Source organism: Talpa occidentalis, unplaced genomic scaffold (assembly GCF_014898055.3).
Source record: "Talpa occidentalis isolate TD23 unplaced genomic scaffold, MPIMG_talOcc4v2.1 talOcc4.3, whole genome shotgun sequence".
In the NCBI taxonomy this organism is placed as follows: domain Eukaryota; kingdom Metazoa; phylum Chordata; class Mammalia; order Eulipotyphla; family Talpidae; genus Talpa; species Talpa occidentalis.
This window is the reverse complement of record NW_023603184.1, coordinates 37,428,357-37,453,655: the sequence shown is the minus strand read 5'-3', so window position 1 is coordinate 37,453,655 and position 25,299 is coordinate 37,428,357. Positions and strand designations below refer to the sequence as shown.

General features: G+C 37.4%; 1 protein-coding gene across 7 annotated transcripts in view; it reads right to left on the bottom strand.

The window, feature by feature from the left end:
• NUP98 (nucleoporin 98 and 96 precursor) overlaps positions 1 to 25,299 on the bottom strand; it is a 108,222-nt gene that overhangs the window by 22,102 nt on the left and 60,821 nt on the right. For all 7 annotated transcript variants that reach the window (XM_037522856.1, XM_037522858.1, XM_037522861.1 and 4 more), the window contains 10 exons: positions 24,777 to 24,893; positions 23,084 to 23,382; positions 21,779 to 21,892; positions 20,047 to 20,185; positions 15,993 to 16,170; positions 15,090 to 15,254; positions 4,160 to 4,342; positions 3,341 to 3,497; positions 1,233 to 1,662; positions 94 to 323 (listed from right to left, as the gene is read on the bottom strand). In XM_037522856.1, coding sequence (XP_037378753.1) covers positions 94 to 323; positions 1,233 to 1,662; positions 3,341 to 3,497; positions 4,160 to 4,342; positions 15,090 to 15,254; positions 15,993 to 16,170; positions 20,047 to 20,185; positions 21,779 to 21,892; positions 23,084 to 23,382; positions 24,777 to 24,893 — 2,012 coding nt within the window. The remainder of the gene's footprint in view (positions 1 to 93; positions 324 to 1,232; positions 1,663 to 3,340; positions 3,498 to 4,159; positions 4,343 to 15,089; positions 15,255 to 15,992; positions 16,171 to 20,046; positions 20,186 to 21,778; positions 21,893 to 23,083; positions 23,383 to 24,776; positions 24,894 to 25,299) is intronic.

Sequence of the window (25,299 nt, the reverse complement as noted above, 5' to 3'; positions counted from 1 at the left end):
CATCAACTACAGAGACAAGGAAATCTGTCCTCCTATGAATACATCCCTATTCCTGGAATAACAAAGGTTGGAAGAACAGTGTATACTACTCACTTGGTGCTTCCAGTAGGTCTCCTGATGCTTCTTTAACCCAATCTGCATAGTCATGAATGACAGCAACTCCTGGGTTGGGGACAATGAGAGGACACAATTCATCCACATGGACAGTGCTGTGTTTTAATTTGAGTTCCAGAGGTGTCTGGTATAATTGTAGGTCTTCATCCAGCTTCTTGTGTCTCAAACTGAGTTTTTCCAAATGAACTTTGAATGGGGACTCAGTTAGGCTACAAGGGCAAATTACAAACAACAGAGAAAATGAAGATACCACAATTTTCCTGTCAAGCTTCTGTTTCTTTTTATGAAACAGCATACAAAACATTATAAAAATAATTTCACAGAAATTATGTTTCCTAATGTCAAGCTATAATGAACTTATTTGCTACATACTGAGTAAACAAATTATCTCACCCATGCATTCACAAACCAAAGGCCTCTTAAAAAAGGTTGTAACAAACATGGGCATTAGCACAGTTAGATCAGGAACTGGCTTCTGGGTATATCTGGATAATATAAAAGCCAGGGGTGAAAAACTATTGTGGGATACCTGGTTTCTCAAATTGTGTTTAGAAAGGTATCAAAAGTCTAAAGTAAGATTAGAAATAGTGAAGAACCAACTCTAAATTAAAACAAGTGTATTGTCAACTTGACCTTGGATCCAGTTTTTAAGAATGATATTAACAACCTATAAGACATCATGACATCATGTTAGTCATAACCAGGATCAAAATTCTTAATTGGGAGGTTAAACTCTTAATTGGGGGTTAAGAGTCACTTAATCCCTAGTAAAAATAGCATACATTGTTACAATTAATAAAAAAAATTTTTTTTCCATAAATAAATAAAGTAGGAAAAAACAAAAATGAAGGACGATAATAAGAAGAGTGACAATCCAAGGAATGCTGCAGGATCAGCTTGGGATTTGTAGTTTTCAGCTATTTAACTGTTAGGTAATTATTATATACTCACTTTGATCACTCTAGTTTTTAATTATACAAACATCTTATGCTACCTGAAAGTGTGTTATAAATACATATAGAAAAATCACAAAGCAGGGCCCTTGGGTCGCCTGATGATGAAGTTTTTCTGATCTACCATTCTGTCTTTCTCAAAAAGCATAAAAGATTGTAACTCACGATTTAACAGCTACTGGATTAGGAAGGAATCCATATTCCAAAGAGTCGGCAATTTGATGATTTTCCAGTTCATGAGAGCCACTCAACTGTTCTCCAATATTAGCAAGAGTCCAATTGGGACCCCAACCAACCCGAAATGAGCGTCCCATAAACAGGGCCATGTCCATCAAGAGCTTTCCCTTTCCATATGTGACAGACTTTTCAAGAGGAACGAGGCCTGGTTGTCTGCGTGTACCCACTGTTTTCAACTGAACCTCAGGGGCTGGGCTGGGTACTGTAAACACAGAGGTCAGGGGTGGGGGGACAGACCAAGGGGATGTAGATGGGACATTCATCAAAGATGATGCTCTGGGAGTGCGGCATTCTTGCACAGAGGCACTTGGTGAAAGAAAAGTTCCACTTGTAAATTTTGATTGTAGTAACCCACCAACTAAAATGAGAATAAAAAATGCTATTAGAAAATATAATCTATTGTTTCTTGAACAACAGTGAAGCTGCAATTACAGCATCACCAAAATAATTAATATCAAATATGGATGACCAAAAAACAAGTCAAGCCAGAGTCTGCAGAAATTAGTTTTGACCAGGAAATCAAGCCAAGAATTCTAATTATGATGATATAAACTAAGCAATAATATTAACAACACTACCTTAAAAAGTCATTTAGTACCTAACTGCAGACTCTTGTAATAAGTCACCTGTATACACTGTTTCATTTCATCCTTTATTAATTTTAAATGATGACCACTGTTATTCTCATTTTACAGGTGGGAAAACGGCTTGAAGAAGTAACTAGTTCAAATACGCAAAGCTACTTAATGGAAGGACTGAGACATAAATCTGATACCTAAGTTCATGCTCTTATCACAATACCAAATGTAAACTTTTCTTAGTCAACATAAAAAACTCATTAAAATCCAAACCCAAATTCCTATAATACTCAATGATAGACCTTAAGGAAACAAAAATCCACTGAGGCATCTTGTGATTGCAGATGTGCCTTTCAGAAAGGCAGTTCTCACTACCATCTCTTGCTTTGCAGTTTTATAAGGTGACTGTCTAGTGCAAGCATTTAGGTACTGAAGTATTAGATTTTCAGGAGTATCTATTATGGATAAGGCTGTTATGAATGGGTATTTGTCTGATGTTTTGTTAGTTTTTGAAAAAGAAAGTAAAAGGCCAAAAACAGAATTGAAAATGAAACAGTAAATTTTTAAGGTAATGGGCCTCCCTGGTGGCGCAGTAGGTTGAGCGCAGCGCAGTGAAGCTGTCCGCGGCCTCTGCAGCATGGGTTTGATCCCAGCCGGCCGGCGAGAATCCCACATGGTACAGCAGATCTCTCCTATCTTGCCCACTGCTCTCCTCAGCAGTGTATTTCGTCAATCTGCCTGTTCTGTTCCCCACTCTGTCTCTGGTGAATCCTCTCACCCTCCTGCGCATCTGCCCTCTACCCTGGTTCTTGTATATATAAAAAAAAAAATCTTAAAAAAAAAATAAATTAAAAAAACTTTTTAAGGTAATGTAAGTATCTTTCTGGTAGTTCCTCTGGCTTTCCAAATATTTTAAAATTACATTTGCTTAAGTCCTTAATTGACATCAATATACTATTTCTAATCCCACAAAGTTATAAACCTATTAGAAAAGTGAAAGATTTACAATTAGATGTAATCACTTCTGTGGGAACTTCAAAGGTTTAGGCAAAAGAAACAATCTGACAAATTTTGTGCATTATAAGAAGCAACATTTGCACCTGGAAAGCAACAGGAACTAGTTTCAAGATTGTACCAAAAAAGTGCAGGACAACTTGCTGACTCCCCTAAATATAATAAAATGTGAGTTTAAAAATTTAGGAAATCTGAACTATCTAATCCACATTCACAAGTAAATAAAAACATGACCCTAAACAAAACACACTCCATACAATTCTGTATCTGCTACTAAAAAGCTAGTCATGGTTTTTAAAAACTGGTCCCACATAACAACTATTCACAAGAGTACATTTCCTCTTGACATCCTGATGTCCTAAACCTTTTTAGGGATATTTGCTAGAATGATATGTGAAAAGCAGGATTTTATAGCTCTCTTGTAAACAGCATTTTTCACAATACCTAATGAACGTGATTTCGATGAGTGGGATGCTGAAATGGGGAGTCGGGGAGAACAGATTTCTTGTAAAGTATCTGGTTTAGAAGGAAGGCGACTGAAGCGTTGATCCAGGACCATATCTACATCTTCTTCATCAGCAAACAATGATGCCTTCATGATCTAAAAAGGCAATATCTATAGAATGAATGTATGCTTCCAAATCAAAAGGCTATAGAAGAAAAATACAGCTTACAACAACTAATAAATTGTTCTGCCTTAAGGCTTTGCCCAAAGCTTGAGTAACATTTGTGGGACTAACTCTACGTATATTGAAGGACAGAAGTTATAACACTCCTCACCTCTTCAATAGTCTTGCCGCAGAGGCTGGTATGCAGCAGTTGCTCACATATTTGCTGAGTAAATAATTTTAAAGTCAAACATAAGCCCAAGACAAAATTCGTAATATGCAAAAAGGCAGTGGCAAGTTGAGAAAAAAACTTAAAAGCTGTAGCCTCTATTTTTTGTAAACTTTTAACTTTTGTGGGACACTTTGCCGACCCTCAGAACCAAATTATTAATTCTTTATAAAGAAAACAAGTTCTCACAAATGTTAAATAACTTATCTAAATTCACAGTAAAAGTTATAAAACTGAGACTGACTCAAGGTTTTCTGATTCTCAATATAGGCTTCCCTCCCTAAATGGGAGAATGAGGTATATGCCTATCTTTTCTCATCCTAGTGAGCAATCAATACTCTTAATGAATAATCAAGAGGTCTGATGTTACACATGGGATATAAAACTTAGTTTGGCTTCTTGCTGTAGAAAGGGTTAGAACATCACCTGTAAGACATGTGGATTTATTCCCAATGAAGATGCAATGTGTGTTGAGGCAGACACCGGTTCCTGATCCTCAGGCATGCTCTCTTCTAACATGGAATCCAAAACTGGCTCCTGAGTGATATCTACCATGTCACTGTCCAGTTCCACAACCCTCCCTAATTGCTCCACCTCTGGACTCTGGTTCTGTAGGCAGAGAGAGCAGAAAGATCAGGAAAGCAGCATTAAATTACACCAAATAGAGCTTTTTTTAAAAGATGTATTTATTTATTTTTAAGATGTATTTATTCATACAAGAACTGGGGTACAGGTCGGAGGTGTGGTGGGTGAGAGGATTCACCAGAGACGGGAGGGGGGCTAGGAGGGGGGAACAGAACAGGCAGATTGACTGAAATACACTGCTGAGGGGAGCAGCGGGTGAGTCAGGAGAGGTCTGCTGCATCATGTGGGTAGCTCCCTGGCCGGGGATCGAACTCATGCTGCAGTGGCTGCGGACAGCTTCACAGGTTGCATCTTAACCCCTTGCGCCACCAGGGAGGTCCTTAAACCAGATTTAGGTTATTCAAACATGATAAAGCAATATTAGATTCTTTCCATTCTATCACGAAGTAACGCAACATATCTGCTAAGAGGATTTAACAATATTAAGGGCCCCCCTCACTCTCTCGGTGAGTACTTGGGATCCAAACAAGGATTTAGGGATTCACTCTTTTGTAACATTATGGGTTTGGTGTGTAGAGCCTAAGCCAGCACCCCTATTGAACAAACAGTTGTCTTCAGAGCTGACTGAGCTTGCAAGTACAATTTTCTGATTTATATTAGGCAGCGTGCCCTGCCTTCTCACTGCCTAATAGTCAAAAGCCATTGGGAAAAGAGAATGAAAGGTGCAAATATCAAATACCAGTGTAACTTGGCACTTCTTAAAGAAAATAATTAATAATAAATTCCTAGTTAGCACACTTTTTAGGCTTGGAACTTATTTTGAGGGTGACTGAATCCTAAGGTTAGTTGGGTTCTACTTGCATAGTACTATGTAAGATATGAAGAATGTCTACTCTAATTTCCAAAATGAAAAACAAAGTAATAATATTAAGAAAAATTTAAATCCGGGAATAATTACTTTATGCTTATATTTACATTTATTAAGCTTTTAAAGGATACAGCCCTGGCCTCCCTGGTAGCGCAAGGGGTTAAAACGCAACCTATGAAGCTGTCCGCAGCCTCTGCAACATGAGTTCGATCCCCGGTCAGGGAGCAACCCACATGGCGCAGCAGACCTCTCCTGACTCACCCGCTGCTCCCCTCAGCAGTGTATTTCAGTCAATCTGCCTGTTCTGTTCCCCACTCTGTTTCTGGTGAATCCTTTCACCCCCCCCCACACCTCTGGCCCATACCCCATCTCTTGTATGCATAAATAAATGAATCTTAAAAAAAAAAAAAAGATATAGCCATGACCAACAGTCATATTTTAAAATGGTAAATACTCATGAAACTGAAACATGTTGCAAAATAATTGGTTCAGTACAAATCAATAAATATGTCCCAGACTCACATAGGACCTAGTAAAATCTTAACAAATGGCTAACCCAATTTTAACATTCTCAAATCAAAAATTATTTCAGAATATTTTTCAAATCATGACATAATTTGTATTATTAACCTTTCAGATTGTTTTGGCTTATAATTCACAAGTGGCTTATTTCACGCTAAACCTCAAATGGATGCCATTATACAGAGTAGTTTTAAAAAATAGATTTCATTGGTCAAAGAAACAACCACTAGTGACACTTTTTTCAACTTTATTTTCACTGGCATATTTTCTATTCTTTGCAATCCTTTAATAAATAGGCTAACTAAGAATGAATGGTCCCATTTACAAATGTAGAAAAATTGAGGTGTTAGATAGGAACTGTCACTTCAGATGTGAACAACTCCCAAGGACTGTTCTAACATAACAAAATTGGAAGGCAGATAATGGTCAAAAGGCAAAGATGAGGCTGTTTTTTTACCTACTGGGAGGCTACAGGTAGTCTGAGTACTTTCATGATTTAAAATTCTGACAGGGAAGTGAAGGCAGAAGCAAACCTGATGTGATGTGTCCACTATATTAATAAGAACTACAGGGCCTCTCTGGTGGTGCAAGGGTTAATTAAGCACAGCACTATGAAGCTATCCACTGCCTCTGCAGCACGAGTTCAATCCCCGCTGGCCAGGGAGATACCAACATGGTGCAGCAGATCTCTCCTGTCTCACCTGCTGCTCCCCTCAGCAGTGTTTTCAGTCAATCTACCTGTTTTGCTCCCTATTCTGTCTCTGGTGAATCCTCTCACCCACCACACTTCTGGCCTGTACCCCACTTCTTGTATGCATAAATAAATAAATCTTTAAAAACAAACAAACAAGAACTACAGGTATACTCTCACTCCACTGGCTCTCTAATAATTTTTTTTAAAGATTTATTTATTTATACAAGCACTGGATACAGTCAGAAGCGCGGGAGGGTGAGAGAATTCACCAGAGCCAGAGCGGGGAGCAGAGCAGGCAGAAGGACTGCAGTACACTGCTGAAGGGAGCAGCGGGTGGCAGGAGAGGTCTGCGCGCCATGTGGGACCCTCCTCCGGTGGCCGAGGAGCAGCCGGGGATCAAACAGGTGCTGCAGAGGCTCCGGGCAGCTTCGCAAGCCAGCGCTCAACCGCTGCGCCACCGGGGAGGCCCACTCTAATAATTTTTTTTTAATTAATTTTCTTTCTTTTTTTTTTTTTTTAATAGAGGCATTTTTTTTTTATTTGTTTGTTTGTTTTGTTTATACATGCACTGGGTACAGTCAGAAGCGCGGGAGGGTGAGAGAATTCACCAGAGCCAGAGTGAGGAACAGAGCAGGCAGAAGGACCGAAGTACACTGCTGAGGGGAGCAGCGGGCGGCAGGAGAGGTCTGCGCGCCATGTGGGACCCTCCTCCGGTGGCCGGGGAGCAGCCGGGGATCGAACCGGTGCTGCAGAGGCTGCGGGCAGCTTTGCAACCCAGCGCTCAACCGCTGAGCCACCGGGGAGGCCTTCACTTAGAATACTTTTAGTGAAAAGTATTTCACCAAATAACAAAGAATTTAATCAGAGACTAACATATCCTTAAGAAGAACATATCCAACATATCTTTAAGAAGAACATGAAAAGATAAAGGTTTTTATTCACTCTGCTCTCTTGCAAAGATTTCAAAGCTTTGAGATATGATCCAGTAAGTGGACCAAGGGGAGGTAAAATGATATGAAACTATGAGGACCTGGTAAGCTCTTAGAAATCTTGTATGTTAATATACATTTATAGAGCTTTCCATCTCAAAAGAAATGAATACACATTCTTTTCAAGTGGATATGAAACAGACTCAAGAATAGACCATATGCTGACACAAAACATGTCTCATTAAATATGGAACTAGAGGGGCCTCCCCGGTGTCACAGTGGGCTGAGCGCTGTGCTCTGAAGCTGTCCGCACCCTCTACAGTGTGGGTTCGATCCCGGCTGGCCAGCAAGTATCCCACATGGCATGGCAGACCTCTCCTGTCGCGCCCGCAGCTCCCCTCAGCCGTGTATTTCTGTCGTCTGCCTGCTCTGCTTCCTGCTCTGCCTCTGGTGAATCCTCTCACCCTCCTGCACCTCTGGCCTGGACCCCAGCTCTTGTATAAAAATAAATAAATAAATCTTTAAAAAAAAAAGAAAAAAGAAAAAAAATATGGAACTAGAAACTCTATCAAACATCTCAGATCACTATGATATAAAGTTAAAAATTGGCCAATAAAAGAATCCTAGAATAAACCAAAACATGGACACTAAATAAAATGCTTCTAAATAACTCCTAAATTGAAGAAGAAATTATGTTTTTGAGACTAATGAAAATGGATAGAAGCTACCAGATACTTTGAGATATGCAAAAAGTGGTATGAGGGAAATTATGAGCAATACAGACCCACATTAAAAAGAAAAAAACAAAAACAAGAAAAATCTCAAATAAATAATCTAACTAGCAGAAGAACTAGAAAAAGAAAAAAATGAATCTTGAAATCAGCAGCAGGAAGTAATAAAAATTAGAGCAGATAAATATAATAGAAAACAGACTGTCCAAAAAAGATCAGAGAAATCAAGAGGTGGCTCTTTAAAAAATACATATACAAAATTGACAAGCCCTTAGTTAGGCTCACTAAGAAGAAAGCCCAAATAAATATAATCAGACATAAATGCAAACACTAAATTAGAAAAAAAGAGAATTAAAAAAAAAATCCCATTTACAATAGCACCCAAAAAAATGAAATACCTGGGAATAAACATAGATGGAGGAGGTTGAAAACTATAACTGTGTTAAAGGAAATAAAAAAAAGTCACAAAGAAATGGAAAGATGTCTCATGCTCATGGATTGGAAGAATAAACATTGTTCATTCAGATGGCCTTATTACCTAAAGCGATTTACAGGCTCAATGTAATACACATCAAAATTCCAGTAACTTTTTCAAGGAAATAGAACATATACACACATTATAAAATTTATATGGAATCACACTAAAGGCCCCAAACAGTGAAAGCAATCCTGAAAGAAAAGAAGAAAAACGGAGGTATCATATTCCCTGACTTCAGACTATATTACACAGCAACCATAATCAAAACAGTATGGGGCCTCCCTGGTGGCGCGACGGTTGAGTGCTGGTCTGCAAGGCTGCCTGCAGCCTCTGCAGTGCGGGTTCGATCCCCGGCCGCCAGGCAAGGGTCACACATGGCGCGTAGACCTCTCCTGCTGCCCACTGCTCCCATCAGCAGTGTACTTCATCAGTCTGCCTATTCTGTTCCCCACTCTGGTGAATTCTCTCGCCCTCCCGTTCTTCTGACTGTACCCAGTGCTTGCATGAACAAAAAATAAACAAACAAACAAACAAATAAATAAAAGAAATTAAAAAAAAAAAACAAAACCCAACAGTATGGTACTGGAACAAAAACTAAGACCAATGGAACAGACTAGAAAGAAATAAATCCACACAAATACGGACAGTTAATCTATGACAGAGGTACCTTATGTAATAAGCATACAATGGATATTTTAACAAATAGTAATGGGAAACATGGATAAGCCACATGCAAAAAAGTGAAACTAGATACATACTTAACTTCAAAGACAAAAATTAATTCAAAATGGATGAAACATTTGAATATAAAAACTAAAACCGTACTACCCTTAAAAGAAACATAGATGGTACCCTCCTGGACATCAAACATAAAGATGTACTTAGGAGTGCAACTCCAATGACAAGGGAAACAAAAGCAAACTTTAAAAAAAAATCTTGAATAACATGAAAGAAACCACCACAAAAACAAACAAACAAACAAACAAAAAAAACCTCTGGACTGGGAGAAGATATTTGCACATCACACATCTCACAAGGGGTTAATTTCCAAAATATTTAAAGTCCTATAAAAGCCCACAACAACAACAAAACAGACAACCCAATCAAAAAATGGGTAAAAGATCTAAATAGACATGTTTATGAAGACATTCAGATGGCCTAGAGACACAAGAAAAATTGTTCAACATCAATTATTATACGGGTAATACAAACCAAAATCACAATGAGTCATTAACTCACTCCCGTGTGAATAGCCTATATTGAAAAGAATGGAAACAAAAAATGTTGGTGAGGATGTTGAGGAAAAAGAACACTCATCCACTTGGTAGGAATGCAATTTGGTGTGGCCCTTACAGAAAATGGTATGGAGATACTTTAAAAAATAAAAAGGGAAATCCCATATGATCCATCAATATCTTTCCTAGGCAAAATTACTGAAAGAAAAACACTAGTATGAAAGTATCTTCATAACAGCACTTTCCAAAACTGCCATTATCATGGAAGCAACCTATGTGCCCATTGATAGGTGACTGGGTAAAGAAACTGTGGAATATAAACTCAATGGAATATTACTCTGCTATCTAAAAAGATGAAATAGTCTCTCTTGGTACAAAGATGGATTGGTTTTGCTAAGTGAAATAACTGAGAAAGTGAAAGACAGATACCAGATGGTTTCACTTATCTGTAGAATAAAAATAATGAAAAAACGTATATTGGCAAAGCACAGCAAAAGCATAGAAGAAAGTGTAGGAAAGAAAGAGGATAAGCATTGGCAATGGATGTATGGTGGATAGTGAGTGAAGCATGTGCACATAGGGAGGCATAAAAAAGTAACCCCAAAATTAGATATGTAAACAACTGACAAATTGAAAAAACAAACCAAAAAAACCTCTTTCATGTCTAGAAAAAAAGAAAAAACCAAAATACTATATATGAACTTTGTTAAAATGTATTTAATTAATTGCAAAAAAATCTCCACCAAAGATGTCTGTGTACTAAATTTTCAGAGTAATTTTAGGAGATCAGGTACTTCTTCAAAGCCAGGCCTGGAGAGAAAAGTGCACTAACAAAATAATAATGAGTAAGTGTTTAAAAAAAAAAAAAAAAAAGTCTCCTGGGAGATCTATGGAAAAAGGCAACTGAATGGAATATCATTTTAACTTTACCTTTCCCACACTGTAATCTCTTCAAAGTAGGGTATCTTATTTATATCAAAATACCAAGCATACAAGTAATATCTGCAAAATGACTATTTAGATATAGGAAGGGTGATATTTCACAATTGAAACCAATGATTTGATAAACCTCCACTCAACTCAAAAGGATCTTCCTCACACAAAGCTTCTAGTATCCTACGGATAAAATATCTCTTAATCCAGTAGGCTATGTATTTCAAGTAGGTTAATTGAGAAATACTATTCAATGAAGTGAATGACCAGTCCACAGTCAAACAGATGCTTAAATAATTTACATAATTCTCTCCATCAAAGAGTTTAAGCCAGTGTAACTAATACTGCTGCCAATCTTCAAAAGCACTTGTTTAACTGTAAAGACTGCTTTATTCATTTTGCTAGAAAACTGATGTGGTCAACAATACTATGTCCTCCTCAAGAGAAATTCCATGTCAGGGTTTCAAGGGCTCACCAAAGTAAGTGTGTTGTTTCTAGACATACATTTGGGGATATTACTCCAGAAGGACAAGACTAAAATTAATAGCTTTATATTTGATTTAAAGTTAATTTGCAAAAAATCTCCAAGATCATACATTAATAAAATGAAGCTGTTACAGATTTTATATAAAAATATACAATATTCAGGGCTTCCCTGGTGGCACAAGGGGTTAAGATGCAACCTATGAAGCTATCTGCAGCCGCTGCAGCACCAGTTTGATCCCTGGCCAGGAAGCTACCCACATGGCGCAGCAGACCTCTCCTGACTCGCCCACTGCTCCCCTTGACAGTGTATTTCAGTCAATGTGCCTGTTCTGTTTTCACACTCTGTCTCTGGTGAATCCTCTCACCCCCACCCCTCTGGCCTGTACCTCAGCTCTTGTATGTATAAATAAATAAATCTTTAAAAAAAATTCAAATATATTAAAATTCATTATAAATCTAAATAAATTTAGACAGCTGACATTTTACTTCAAAATAACTATACATAAAATGAAAAGGAATTTTCTTCTAAATCCTAGTACTTTTCTTCCCTCTAAAAATATTTTAAACTTACTTGAACAAGCAAACAATGCTAAGTTTCAATTAATCAGCCTTAATAGTGCTGAAGAGTTACATTTCAGTATAAGGTTGAGGTAAAAAGCTGTATGTTTCTTTACTTGATGCCAAAAATCCGAGTTGTTTCAACAAACTGTTCTGAAACTCCGGGAAAAGCATTTAAAATATGAATATGGCTGAGCTCCAAGCCAGATCTATATAATCGAAGCTCACTAAGGTATTGATGTAGTCAGCTGAAAAATGAATTTCACACGGGCAATTTGGGAACTAATGTTCTAACTACCACACAAAATGTTTCTCTTACTGCCCTAACTCATCTGTGTAATGAATGTCTTTCTGCCAAGATTTTCTCTAATCTAAAAACTTGTTTTCTGGTTGCTTGGATTTGCTTGCTATTTTAGGAGCAAAGCAAGGCTTAGGAATGAACTGGAGAGATGACTGAGGGTACTATATAAAAGGTAGTGGAACAGATGTGACCATTAAAGCAAAAATGTAAACCTTCCCAGTACCTAAAGATATATCCAGACACGGGCCTCCCTGGCGGCACAAGGGGTTAAGACACAACCTATGAAGCTTTCCGCAGCCTCTGCAGCATGACTTCAATCCACGGTGGGCCAGGGAGCAACCCATCATGGCGCAGACCTCTTCTGACTCACCCACTGCCCCGTTTAGCAGTGTACTTTGGTCAATCTGCTATTCTGCTCCCCACTCTGTCTCTGGTGAATCCTCTCACCCCCCACACCTCTGGCCTGTGTCCCAGCTCTTGTATGCATAAATAAATCTTAAAAAAAATATATATCCAGGGCCTCCCTGGTGGCGCAATGGGTTAAGACACAACCTATAAAGCTGTCTGTAGCCACTGCAGCTCCCGGCCAGGGAGCTACCCACATGGCACAGCAGACCTCTCCTGACTTGCCTGCTCCCCTCAGCAGTGTATTTCAGTCAATCTGCCTGTTCTGTTCCCCACTCTGTCTCTGGTGAATCCTCTCACCCCCCACACCTCTGGCCTGTACCTCAGTTCTTACATTCATAAATAAATCTTAAAAAAAAAAAAAAAAAAAAAAAAAAAATCCAGACACCCAGGACAGAAAAACTTAGAATGTGCACAGGAAAACAGAATACTATAGTAGACTGAAGGAGAACCAGTATCATGGAAATCAACCTCTTCAGAGGGCCAGGTGACAATGTGACTACAGTTATTTTGGGACTGGGCTGAGAAGACCAGGTTATATATTCCCACTTCAAAAGGTTCAAGTATTTTCCTCATGCCAAATAAAATGTAGGTTTTTCTGTTAATAACTTAAAACTGTAACCACCGGCCCACCCGCCTTACCTACGTCACTAGGCAATAAAATGGAAGCGTCTCCAGAGTTCCACATTACTGATTTAACACATTAGCTTAAATATCTGAAAATCTCTACCCATTTCCGCTCTCCCAATTTAAGAGGTCAAAGACCATACTCTAGCTTAATCAAAGGAGAGACCTGAAAAAGATCCCTATTCACTGGTACTCTATTTGCCCATTTTGATCCTTATCATTTTTTTGTTAGAAACTGTTCTGAATTTTTTTTTTAAAGATTTATTTATTTATGCATACAAGAGCTGGGGTACAGACCAGAGATGCAGCAGGGAGGGAGGATTCACCAGAGACAGAGTGGGGAACAGAACAGGCAGATTGGCCGAAGTACACTGCTGAGGGGAGCAATGGGTGAGTCAGGAGAGGTCTGCTGCACCATGTGGGTTGCTCCCTGGCCAGCTGGGGATCGAACTCATGCTGCAGAGGCTGTGGTTTGCTTCATAGTGCGGTGCTTAACCCGTTGCGCCACCAGAGAGGCCCCTGTTCTGAAATTTTTTGGTGCTCAGTCTTTCAAAGAGCTCTTACCTACTGAAGTGTCATCACAGATTTTAGTTAACTCTTACTATTTGTATGATAAATATTAAAAAGCCTGAAAACCACTGATTGCCAACATTATATAAACTTGCTGTTTTCCACAAATGAAACTTTTCTTTGTCAGCTATATGTTTGGGATCCCAGAAATTACTTTTATTGGAAAACATAAAGCTACCTGACTCTTTTCCTAATAAATACATATAAAATGGAGTCAAAGAACACACTGGAAAGAAAGGGATTTAAAAAGGTATATATTATGGTTCTGGCAAAATGAATATGGATAGCTGGAAAACCAAATCCATTAGAGCATTGTAGCTCAGAAGGTTTTTTTTAGGGTTATTTTCAATGCTACAAAGATAGTAAATGCAAAATTCAACATATTTCCCATTTTCCAATTTTATCATACCCTCCCTCACCCTGTAATCACAAAAATGAATGGCGCAGCAGACCTGAACAAGATGAATGCACAAAAATGAATATACACACACAACATTCTCCAGAAAATGCTTCCCAAGAAATTAATAAATGATAATAAAAATTGCACATTTTAGCAGCAATAAAGATTGTAGCATCAAAAATTCCAGAAGGTCCTGCTTTTAAGCAGCTGAGAGGTAGAGGATGATTTACAAAGAAATACTGTATCAAGAACTCTTTTTGAGGGACTATGGCAGCAAAGAAAAAAAAAGGTAACTGATTTGACTACAAACAATATCTAAATGAAAGTAAGACTCCTTATGAGTTGGCATTCAAAAGAACTACCTGATATTTAAATCACAAGCCTTTCCCTACAAGGACAGAAAGTTTTATACTGGCTTAACAATACTGAAAGAGAATATAACTAATTGCAATAAATAACACAGTTCCTACTCTCCCCAGGTCAAATAACACACTTGTATTTAAATTTCACCTTTTTTCCATAGATTGTTTTGTTAAATACAAATATCAAAAGTTAATCTGAAGTATAAGAAAACAACTTGAAAAAAACATACTCAAAAACCCTTGCAGAACATTAATGAACAAACAAAAAACCCCACAGAGGTAAAGAACTAATAAAACTGCACATCAAGTAGTCAACAAAAGTGGGATTTACTTTATCAACCCATATATGCAAAACGCTCTCTTAAACTGATCACTGGGCAGAAAATTTGTCAAATCCAAATGAGAGAGGGAGGTGTTTAAGAATGACAATCTGTAGGCGGGAATGAACCAAGCAGCAAGAGAATTCTTTAAATATCTCAGGTAAAAAATAGATGACAGTACCACCTCACGCCCTCCCTTGCACTTGTCTCAACCTCTTGTCTCAGCGTGATTGCCAACACATTTGTACTCTTCAAAGTTCCAGGGGTAATAAAACAGCTTTGTAACAGCTGAATTGACTTGTTTTCAACTTCCGTATCATGATTCCATTCAAACGCACTGTCCTTTCTCTACCTGGGGTGGAGGTGCTGGTTTGCCATTAAGAGCCATCTGGAATGGAGTGGCCTGGCCTGCCGGAGGCAAAGGGGCAGTCTTCAACTTCTTTGTACTAGTTTTGGAAGGTCGTTCCTCCTCCTCTTCATCAGAATCCTGAAGGCCATACTTAGAAAAATGGGAGACCTAATGATGAAAAGAATCCAACAAAATCAATTTTAACACTTATATTTGAAAAGCTTCCAAAATACTTAATCTTGTAATCCTGTGCAGAAAGAAAAAGATACCAACTATTTAAAGCACAGTGAAATATCTACCACTCTGTTTTTCTAAAATTTAGATGATGTCTGGTGCAAGTACAAGTTGCTCATATAATATCAAATTAGTACACTAATATAGGAAACCAAATTAAAAAGAGCCAATACTATTTTTACATGTATGCACCACCTGGTTCTTCCCTTATCTACACATGGGCCTTCAACAAATACAATAATCTAACTGGCTTGGAAAAGGAAGAAACCACTGGGATAAACTATCAAGAAGAAGTCAACTTCTATATCCTCAGAAATATCTGAAAGAATGACAATTACTTAAGAAGAGTTGACCTACCAAAAGATAAAAATTCTGCCTGATGCTCCTAATGATGCCACACATCAGAAAACCACAAGCTATACCTCAGAAGAGTACCTCAGAAGTACTCTATCGTAAATGTTCATAGGATGGGGTAGAGGTTTTGAATCGTAAGTCCTTAGAGTTTATATAGCTCCTTACTGCTCTAGGATTTAACTAGATGTATAATTTGAAACTAATCATGATATATTACTCCATTTTCTAATTTGTAAAACTAAAGAGAATTTAAAGGATCTTTTACAACATATTTTGTAATTCTTAACTATGAGAACTATCTACAGGTTGTGACTATACCTTAAACACCCAAGAACCTGTTTCAGGACGGTACTCTTTGAACTGAGCACCCTGCTTTCTTGAAACTGCTTCCAATCTTCCTTCGTAGTTGATATCAGCAAGTCGATCTGGGCTCTTAATTAAACAACGAGACGTTTTATCTGTTGGCCAAACTCCATCCAATGTAACTTCAGCCTTCCTGTAATATACAACCAAGTGAAGTATAAATGCTTCATGTTTAAGACCAGAAAGTCAACTAAAAACTTTAAAAGGGTCTCCCTGGTGGCACAGTGGGTTGAGCACAGCACTGTGGGGCTGTCTGCAGCCTCTGCTGCGCGGGTTCGATTTCCAGCTGGCCAGGGAGATTCCCACATGGCGCAGCAGACCTCTCCTATCTCGCCTGCTGCTCCCTTCAGCAGTGCTTTTGGTCCGTCTGCCTGTTCTGCTCCCTGCTCTGTCTCTGGTGAATCCTCTCACCCTCCCACGCCTTTGGCCAGTACCCCAGCTACTGTATAAATAAAAAATAAAATAAAATAAACACTTTAAAAATTTTATGTAAAAATAACTGTGTTACTTTGAAATTATTCTGCAGGTGTTTCCTAAATTGGAATGTTGCCTCTCAAGGTAGATAAAGAGCAAGGAATTATACCCATATCAACTAGCTGCTCAATACCTGGTTTAAGAATCAAACTGCATTTTTACAACTACCATGGTATATCAATCAATTTCAATATAATTTTAATAACACTTAAGCTATAAATCCTTGACTATACCCACTGCTAATAATCCAACTGTCATAGTCCTATGCTATTCCAAAGTTTTAAAAGTACAACAACAATAATAGCAGCAACTGGCATTTATTAAAAGCAAGTGCTTGCAGAATGAATATGAGGAACATAATAACGTGCAGACCACTATAAATAATAGTGATAGTGCAGTACCTTCTAATATCAATATCTAACCTCTAGAACTAAGTTCATTTTTAAGCTTTGCACCTAGTACAGTAAATAGCACAAAATAGATGACTGTTTTTTAAATTATTTTTTATCATGGTTAAAAAAAAAAAAAGTGCAGGGGCCTCCCTGGTGGCACAAGGGTTAAGATGTAACCTATAAAGCTATCTGCAGCCACTGCAGCAAGAGTTCAATTCCCGGCCAGCCAGTGAGCAACCCACATGGTGAAGCAGACCTCTCTTGTCTCACCAGCTGCTCCCCTCAGCAGTGTACTTCGGTCAATCTGCCTGTTCTGTTCCCCATTCTGTCTCTGGTGAATCCTCTCACTCCCCACACCTCTGGCCTGTACCCCAGCTCTTGTATACATAAATAAATAAATCTTTAAAAAAAAGTGCAACATGAAATTCATCCTCCTAACCATTTCTACTGTATCATTCAGTAGTGTTAAGTACACTGACATTGGTGTACAACTAATCCTCAGAACCTGTTCATCTTTGAAACTCTGTATATACCATAAAACAACTCCCCATTTGTCCTTACCTCAGCCACTGGAAACCACAATTTCCTGTTTTTATGAATTTGACTCTAAATGCTTCAAATAATTGTGTGTCTTTTTGTGACAGGATTATTTCACTAAGTATGATGGCTTTAAGGTTCATCCATGCTGTTTAAGAATCTACTTTATTTTTCAGGTTGAATTATAAAGGTTGACTCTTACATTTTGTTTATCCATTCTTCTGTCAATAGGTACTTGGGTTGCCTCTACCTCTTGGCTATTGAGAATAGTGCTATGATGAACATGGATATGCAAGTACTTCTTTGAGATCCTGCTTTCAATTCTCTTGGCTATATATCCAAAAGTGGAATCACCTGACAATTTTTAATTTTTTGGAAAATCACTATATCCATTTCCCTAGTTTTACTATTTTACATTCCCATAATGCCCAAAGTTTCCAATTTCTCCACATTTTTACAAAAACATATTTTTCTTTTTTGATAGTAACCATTATAGTTTTGGTTTTCATTTTCCCAGTTATTAGTGCTGTTGTCTATTTGTAGATCATCTTTGGAAGAATTCTGTTAAATCTTTCATCCACTTTCAATCAGGTTTTTATTTTTTGTTATTCACCTATAAGCAATCAGCTTATGGGTGAATATAAGGATATCATTTAAGTCTTTTTTTCCATTCTGCAGTTTGTTTTTATTCTGTTGACTGTTCTATGATGTAAAAAAAGTTTTAAATTTGGATATAATCTAATTTATTTTCACTTTTGTTGCCTATGCTTTTTATCTAGGAAATCTTTGTCAAAACTAATGTCATTAAACTTCCCTTACTTTTATTTTGAAGTTTCAGTTTTATGTTTACATTTAGGTCTTTGATCCTTTTTTCCCTCTTAATATGAGTCTTAATGTAAGGGTTCAATTTCTGCATATGGAATATGGATCTCTAATTTTTCCAAAACAGTTCACTGAAGATTCTTCTCTCCCCAGTGAATGTTCTTGAGCAAATTTGTCAAATATCATATATGCAGGGTTTCTTTCTGGGTTCTCTATTCTGTTCCATTAGCCTTAAACTTACCTTTCTCTCAATACTACACTGTTTTGAATGCTGTAGCTTTGTAGCAAGTTTTTTTTTTTTAAAAGATTTCTTAAAAAAAAAAAAAAAGATTATTTATGCATATAAAAACTGGGGTATAGGCCAGAGGTGTGGGGAGATAGAGGGTTCACCAGAGACAGAATGGGAGCAGAACAGGTGGATTAACTGAAATACACTGCTGAGGGGAGCAGCAAGTGAGATGGGAGACGTCTGCTGTGCCATGTGGGTAGGCAAAGAACTCCTGCTGCAGTGGCTGGTGATAGCTTCATTACCCTTGCGCCACCAGGGAGGCACTGCAGTATGTTTTGAAGTTATAAAGTAAGAGTTCTCCAGTTTCTTAGTTCTTTTTCAATTTTATTTTGGTTATATAGGATCCCTTGAGATTCCATATGAATTCTAGGATAGCTTTCTCTATTTCTGGAAAAAAAAAGTCCCTGGAATTTTATTAGGGATTGCATTAAACTTGTAGCTTTGGGTATACTATGAACATCTTAACAATACTAAGTCTTCCAATTCATGACCATGATTGGTTTTTTTTTTCCATTTTATTTGTGTCCTATTTAATTTTCTTTAAGCAATGTTTGTGTAGTTTTCAGCAAAAGGCTTTTCAGGGAAACTGTAGATCTGAGGCATACAGCAGAGGAGGAGAATGGAGAGAGATCAAAATAGGAGCAGGAAGAACACAAAGGACTATGATGATGGTTCACAAGTGATGTGGTGGGAGATTTACAGGGACTACAGCTGAGGGGAGAAATCAAATATTCTACAGAATGAACAATGATGTAAGAAAATTTAAAAGTTTAATAAAATAAATAAAATCAAAGATTTTTGTCTGCTATGTAAGGTAATTCCTAAGTATTCTGTGGATTTTTTTGATGCCACTGCAAATTAAATTTTCTCAAAATTCTTGTTGATGTTTCATTATTAGCGTACAGAAATGCAAATGATTTTTGCATGCTGATTTTGTTTCCTGCTACTTCATTGACTTCACTGTTAATTCTAATAAGTGGCTTGTGTTGTGTGGGAATTTTCTAGGGTTTGTTACATGTAAAAACATAAAATCTGCAGATTTTACTTCTTCCTTTTGATTATGGATGTCTTTTTTCTTTCTTGCCTAATTGCTCTGGCTAGAACCTCCAGTACTATGTTAAAGTAGACATACTTGCCTTATTTCTAATCTTAGAAGAAAAGCATTCACTCTCACATTGTGTACAACGCCTGTGGGTTTCAGTATCTCTTTTATTACATAGATGTATTGATAGTTTCCTTCTTCTCCTAGTGTGTTCATTATCTTTGTCATGAAAGGGTACTGAGTATTGCCAAATGCTTTTTCTGTATCATTGAAATAAACTTTTGGCTTTTCCCTTATTCTGTTAATGTAGTGTTTTATAAGGATCAGACATTGTCCAGCAAGTCGGATAAGCAAGTTGCAGAAGAATATATATAATATGAACACATTCACGCTTACAGAATAAAAATCTGTGATTTAACTGGTTATTTTTAAAAAATGTAAATAAATCCGTACCTATTTAGCCCTTCACCCACAGGTGGTTTTTGGTTATCATCTAAGTAGACAATCACTTCTTTCCTTCGAATATGCACAATGTCATCCAAATTTAGATTTGTCAAATTTACATCTCCTTCAAAATAGATTGAACCATAACCTAAAAGTCAGAGCAAATTGTTAAAAACTCATCCTGTATGAAGGCAAATACCTATGTTACACTCTAGTGGTTAAAATAATCAGAAGGAACAAGAATTAAAAAGTAATCACGAGGGCCTCCCTGGTGGGGGCAAGGGTTCAGACACAACCTATGAAGCAATCCGCAGCCACTGCAGCAAGAGTTCGATTCCCAGCCAGCCAGGGAGCAGCCCACATGGCACAGTAGACCTCTCCTGTCTTGCCTGCTGCTCCCCTCACATTGTATTTCAGTCAATCTGCCTGTTCTGTTCCCCGCTCTCTCTGGTGAATCCTCTCACCACCCCCACACCTCTGGCCAGCTCTTGTATGCATAAATAAATAAATCTTTTAAAAATAAATAAAAAGTAATCATAAATAAAAAGTAATCATAACTCCATAACAGTTATCAGAGGGTGACATCAAATACATTCTTACAGTTTAATATATGCATTTTCATAGCATTATCTTCAAAATAGCATTCTTAGATCTCATTTAAAGTATCTGTAATGCTGCTACATAAATAACAATTAGTGGGCCTCCCCGGTGGCGCAGCGGTTGAGCGCTGGGTTGTGAAGCTGCCCGCAGCCTCGGCGGCGCCGGTTCGATCCCCGGCTGCTCTCCAGCCACCAGAGGAGGGTCCCACATGGCGCGCAGACCTCTCCTGCCGCCCGCTGCTCCCCTCAAAGTGTACTTCAGTCCTTCTGCCTGCTCTGCTCCCCGCTCTGGCTCTGGTGGATTCTCTCACCCTCCCACGCTTCTGACTGTACCCAGTGCATGTATAAACAAACAAACAAACAAATAAATAAATAAATAAAACATGCCTCTATTAAAAAAAAAAAAAATGGAAAAAAAAAATAAAATAAAACTTTAAAAAAAAAAAAAAAATAACAATTAGTACTAGTCTGCAGTATAAGTTAAAATACCTGAGCTTCTTTACATATAAAATAGCAAGATGAGATTATTTTCCCCAAGAAAATGTTATCTTTAATAATGAAATACCTAAGTTTTACCCACGTTTTTTCAATTTTTCAATTTTTTTTTAAAGATTTATTTATTTATGTGTACAAGAGGTGGGGTGTAGGCCAGAATTCGGGGAGGTGAGAGCCTACACCAAAGACAAAGTGGGAAGCAGAACAGGCAGATCTACTGAAATACTGCTGAAGGAAGCAGCAGGTGAACAGGAGAGGTCTGCTGAACCATGTGGGTTAGCTACCTGGCGGGGCTGGAATGCATGCTGCATTGGCTCCGGATAGCTTCATAGTGCTGAGACTTAACCCCTTGTGCCACCAGGGAGCCCCAATTATTCAGTTTTCTATTGGATATTTGTAGTATTTTTCACTGTTTCCAGTATTTTTTTTAACTGTAGAAATTTGCAGGGAGCAAAATGGTTACCAGGAATGCTATAAATTCAAGTCTTTCTTGCATTATAATTTGTCAGCCAGTGTCTACTATTCAGGCCAAGGTGGGTCCAAATGTAGTAATAAAACAGATTATACATCAAGAAGTTCCTTTTCACAGTAATGACAAAAACAAGGTCCATGTCTAAGGCTTATACACTACTAACTCTGAAACTCACCTTTACGGCCAATAGTGAAATCAGAAACAATGCATTCTCCTTTTTCATTGGTAATTTTAGCAAGGTCATCCATAGATGGAATAGTGTAGTAACCAACCTTAGTGAGAACAATACCTATGACAAAAGAAATAGAAAATACTAAATGTGATTATATTAACTGGTGTTTGTTAAGTAATTTTTAATCCTCATTCCTTTAAAAATATTTTCTACAAAATAAGTAATTTAAAAATTATCTGAAACACTATGCCTAGGATGTTTTAAAAAATCCAAAGAGAAAAACTTCATGGCTAAGTAAATTTGGGAAATATGCACGTAATAGCATATTACAGGTTTAAAAACTTGCAAAATAATGTCTTTTTAACTTTGCTTAACCCATTGTTTCCCAGATTTAATTAATAGAACCCTCTTTCTTATATGACACCCATTAACATACTGCACTATCAAAGGAATTCTATAGAATATAACCTGAGAAAGGCTCACTTAATCCATTTTTTTCTTTTATTTTACATATGAAGGTACTAAAACAGGGTGAAAAGAACCTTACCTTGGTTTATATGACAGTGCAGTGTTAGAGGCGGAGCTAAAATGCCAAATGCAGTACTTTTTATTTTATAGTCTATAGTCTGCAATAGACCTATTTAAACTTTCAAATTCATATCCCCAAATAGAGAACTAAAATCAAGATGAAAAATTCTACACAGAAGAGTCCCAGGCAAGTGAAAACATTAAGGCTGACATTAGTGTTATTTTAAAAAGTATTAACTAAGTAGATTTCTAAAGAATTCAAAGAAAACAAAATGCAAAGGAGGCAAGAGTATATGCTGGAAAAAGGGAAGTCTCTTCAACAAATGGTATTAGGAAAATTGGATAACCACATGCAAAAGAATGAAACTAGATCTCTATCTCATACCACATACAGAAATCAACTCAAAATGGATTAAAGATGTAAGACGTAAAACCATACAACACATAGAAAAAGACATAGGCAAACACTCCATGACACTGGCTTCAATGATATCTTTGTAGATTAGTCTCCACGGCAAGAGAAATGAGAGAATATAAAACAGTGGGACTAAATCAAACTAAAAAGTTTCTGCAACTGTCATTAAAACACAATGAAATAAACTGTCATTAAAACAAAAAAGCACCCTGCTGAATGGCAGAAAATATTTGTACATCATATATTTGACAAGGGATTGATATCTAAGACCTATAAAGAACTCATACAAATCAACAAAAAGAAAACAAATAACCCAATAAAAAAATAAGCACAAGATCTAAAATAAGTACCAATCTGAATCTGACCTGCCGGATGCATGTGATAAGTATTATTTTCTATTTCTTCTCGGTCATCCTGCAGTGACTCCTCATGAAAAGAGGTCTCTTCACTGCTTCCTTCCAGCCCATTTCGCAGGGCAGCACGCATATTTAATGCAACAATGGTATCATCCACACTGTTGCTACTGCTGTGTTTATTTCCAGCACTCTCTGGTGTTTGAGGAATGGGTTTGGCAATAGGGTTAGTATAAAAACGTGAAACTAGAGAATCATCATCTCCATCCTGCTGATGATTCTCATCAACAGGTTTGCTCAGGAAACTGAATCTGAAAAGGAAGAAAAGAAATAAATACTATATTAGAGCCTTGTAGTAGTAGTAATAACAATGGTTAACAGTCCACCCTTACTAAGTCTTTATTAAGTGTACTATTCTAGGGAATTCTAGATATCAAAAACTCATTTAATACTCATACTCATAAGATGGGTTACTTTCATTCTATTTTATAGAAATAAAGTTGATTCAGAAAAATTAAGTATCTTGCTCAAGTCCACAAGTACTAGAGTTGGGTTTTAACCCTGGGAAATCTGGCTATAAACTGATGTATTTTCAAAGAATGAATGGATCTGAGCATCTCAATTTTTAGTTCAAAAAAAAAAAAAAGGTGCTTTGCTATGTGGCATCAAATGGCTAGTTGTGAATTTCAAAATTAAAAAAAAAAATAGATTTTTAATTATACAACCAGGATAGTGTTAGAAAACAGTTCATTAGTGAAATATCAAACTAGAATTTTATCCAAAGATGTCTTCCAGTAGAAAGCTGAATGAATTATCTTATAGTCACAATAATGGTTATGGAGTTAAAAAATGAAGCAGACATTATTGACACTGATATGGAAAGGCATTTATGAAAAAAATGGAAATAAGCAGGTTACAAAATATTTTATCATTCATGCATAACTCCTACAATATATGAGGATACATTAATAATTTTCTAAACTGTAAAAAATATATACGAAACTATTAGGGATCAATGTATGGACTTTTACTTCTTCCTTTATACACTTATATTTGAGGGGAGGGTTAGTGATACCACTTTGGTAATTACCATAAACAAAATCTCTTACTTTCGGGGTATCAGTAATGTCAAATGCATGGTAACCCTGCCCCATGTGGCATTCAGTTGCAGAACTGAATCAGAACTCCAATAATTTTAAGATCTAAATGACTCAAGAAACAAAAATATAATTTAATTTCTAAGTGTTCCTCTGCTCTAGTTTCAATGCAATATTCACTAAATCTTCATAATTTTTCATTCAATGAGTACCTTCTCCTTTTTTTTTTTTTTTTATAGAGGCATGCTTTATTTATTTGTTTGCTGGTTTGTTTGTTTGTTTTTGTTTATACATGCACTGGGTACAGTCAGAAGCACGGGAGGGTGAGAGAATTCACCAGAGCCAGAGCGGGGAGCAGAGCAGGCAGAAGGACCGAAGTACACTGCTGAGGGGAGCAGCGGGCGGCAGGAGAGGCCTGCACACCATGTGGGACCCTCCTCCAGTGGCCGGGGAGCAGCCAGGGATCGAACCGGCACCGCAGAGGCCGCGGGCAGCTTCGCAACCCAGCGCTCAACCGCTGCGCCACCGGGGAGGCCCTCAATGAGTACCTTCTAAGCTGAGAATGTCTTCAGAATGAGAACAGGGCTCTCAACCAGACATCATCTTACCTCTCTCCATTTTCTGGATAATCAGATGGTGAAGCTAGATCTTCTGAATCACGATTAACGGGAGAGAAGAGATTGCTATTGTTAAGGTTCTTCAAAACCAACTTCTTAATGCTCTTCCTAAAACAGAGATCAAAAGAAAAAAAACAACCCTCAGGCACACAGTTATTCCACAATGTCATGAGAATCAAAACGGGCACTCTTGCTTAACTCTTATTATCTAAATATGACCTTAACAAGTTCAATTCACAAACTCTTCCTATAATACAGAACCAAAAATCAAAGGTCTCAAACACACTGCACTCACGTGTTTGAAATAACAAAGCTAAGCATATCCAAAAACATTTATCCTCCTCTGAAAGTGCCCTCTGAGCACTTTATTATCTGGACTCTTAGTTCACTCATGATATTAAGTTTTATATTTAAATATACTTTATATTTATAGTTCACTCATGATATTATGTCTTATATTTTAATTATTTCTTGACTTGTCTTCTCTCCCTTTAAACATTTTTTTTTTTTCTGC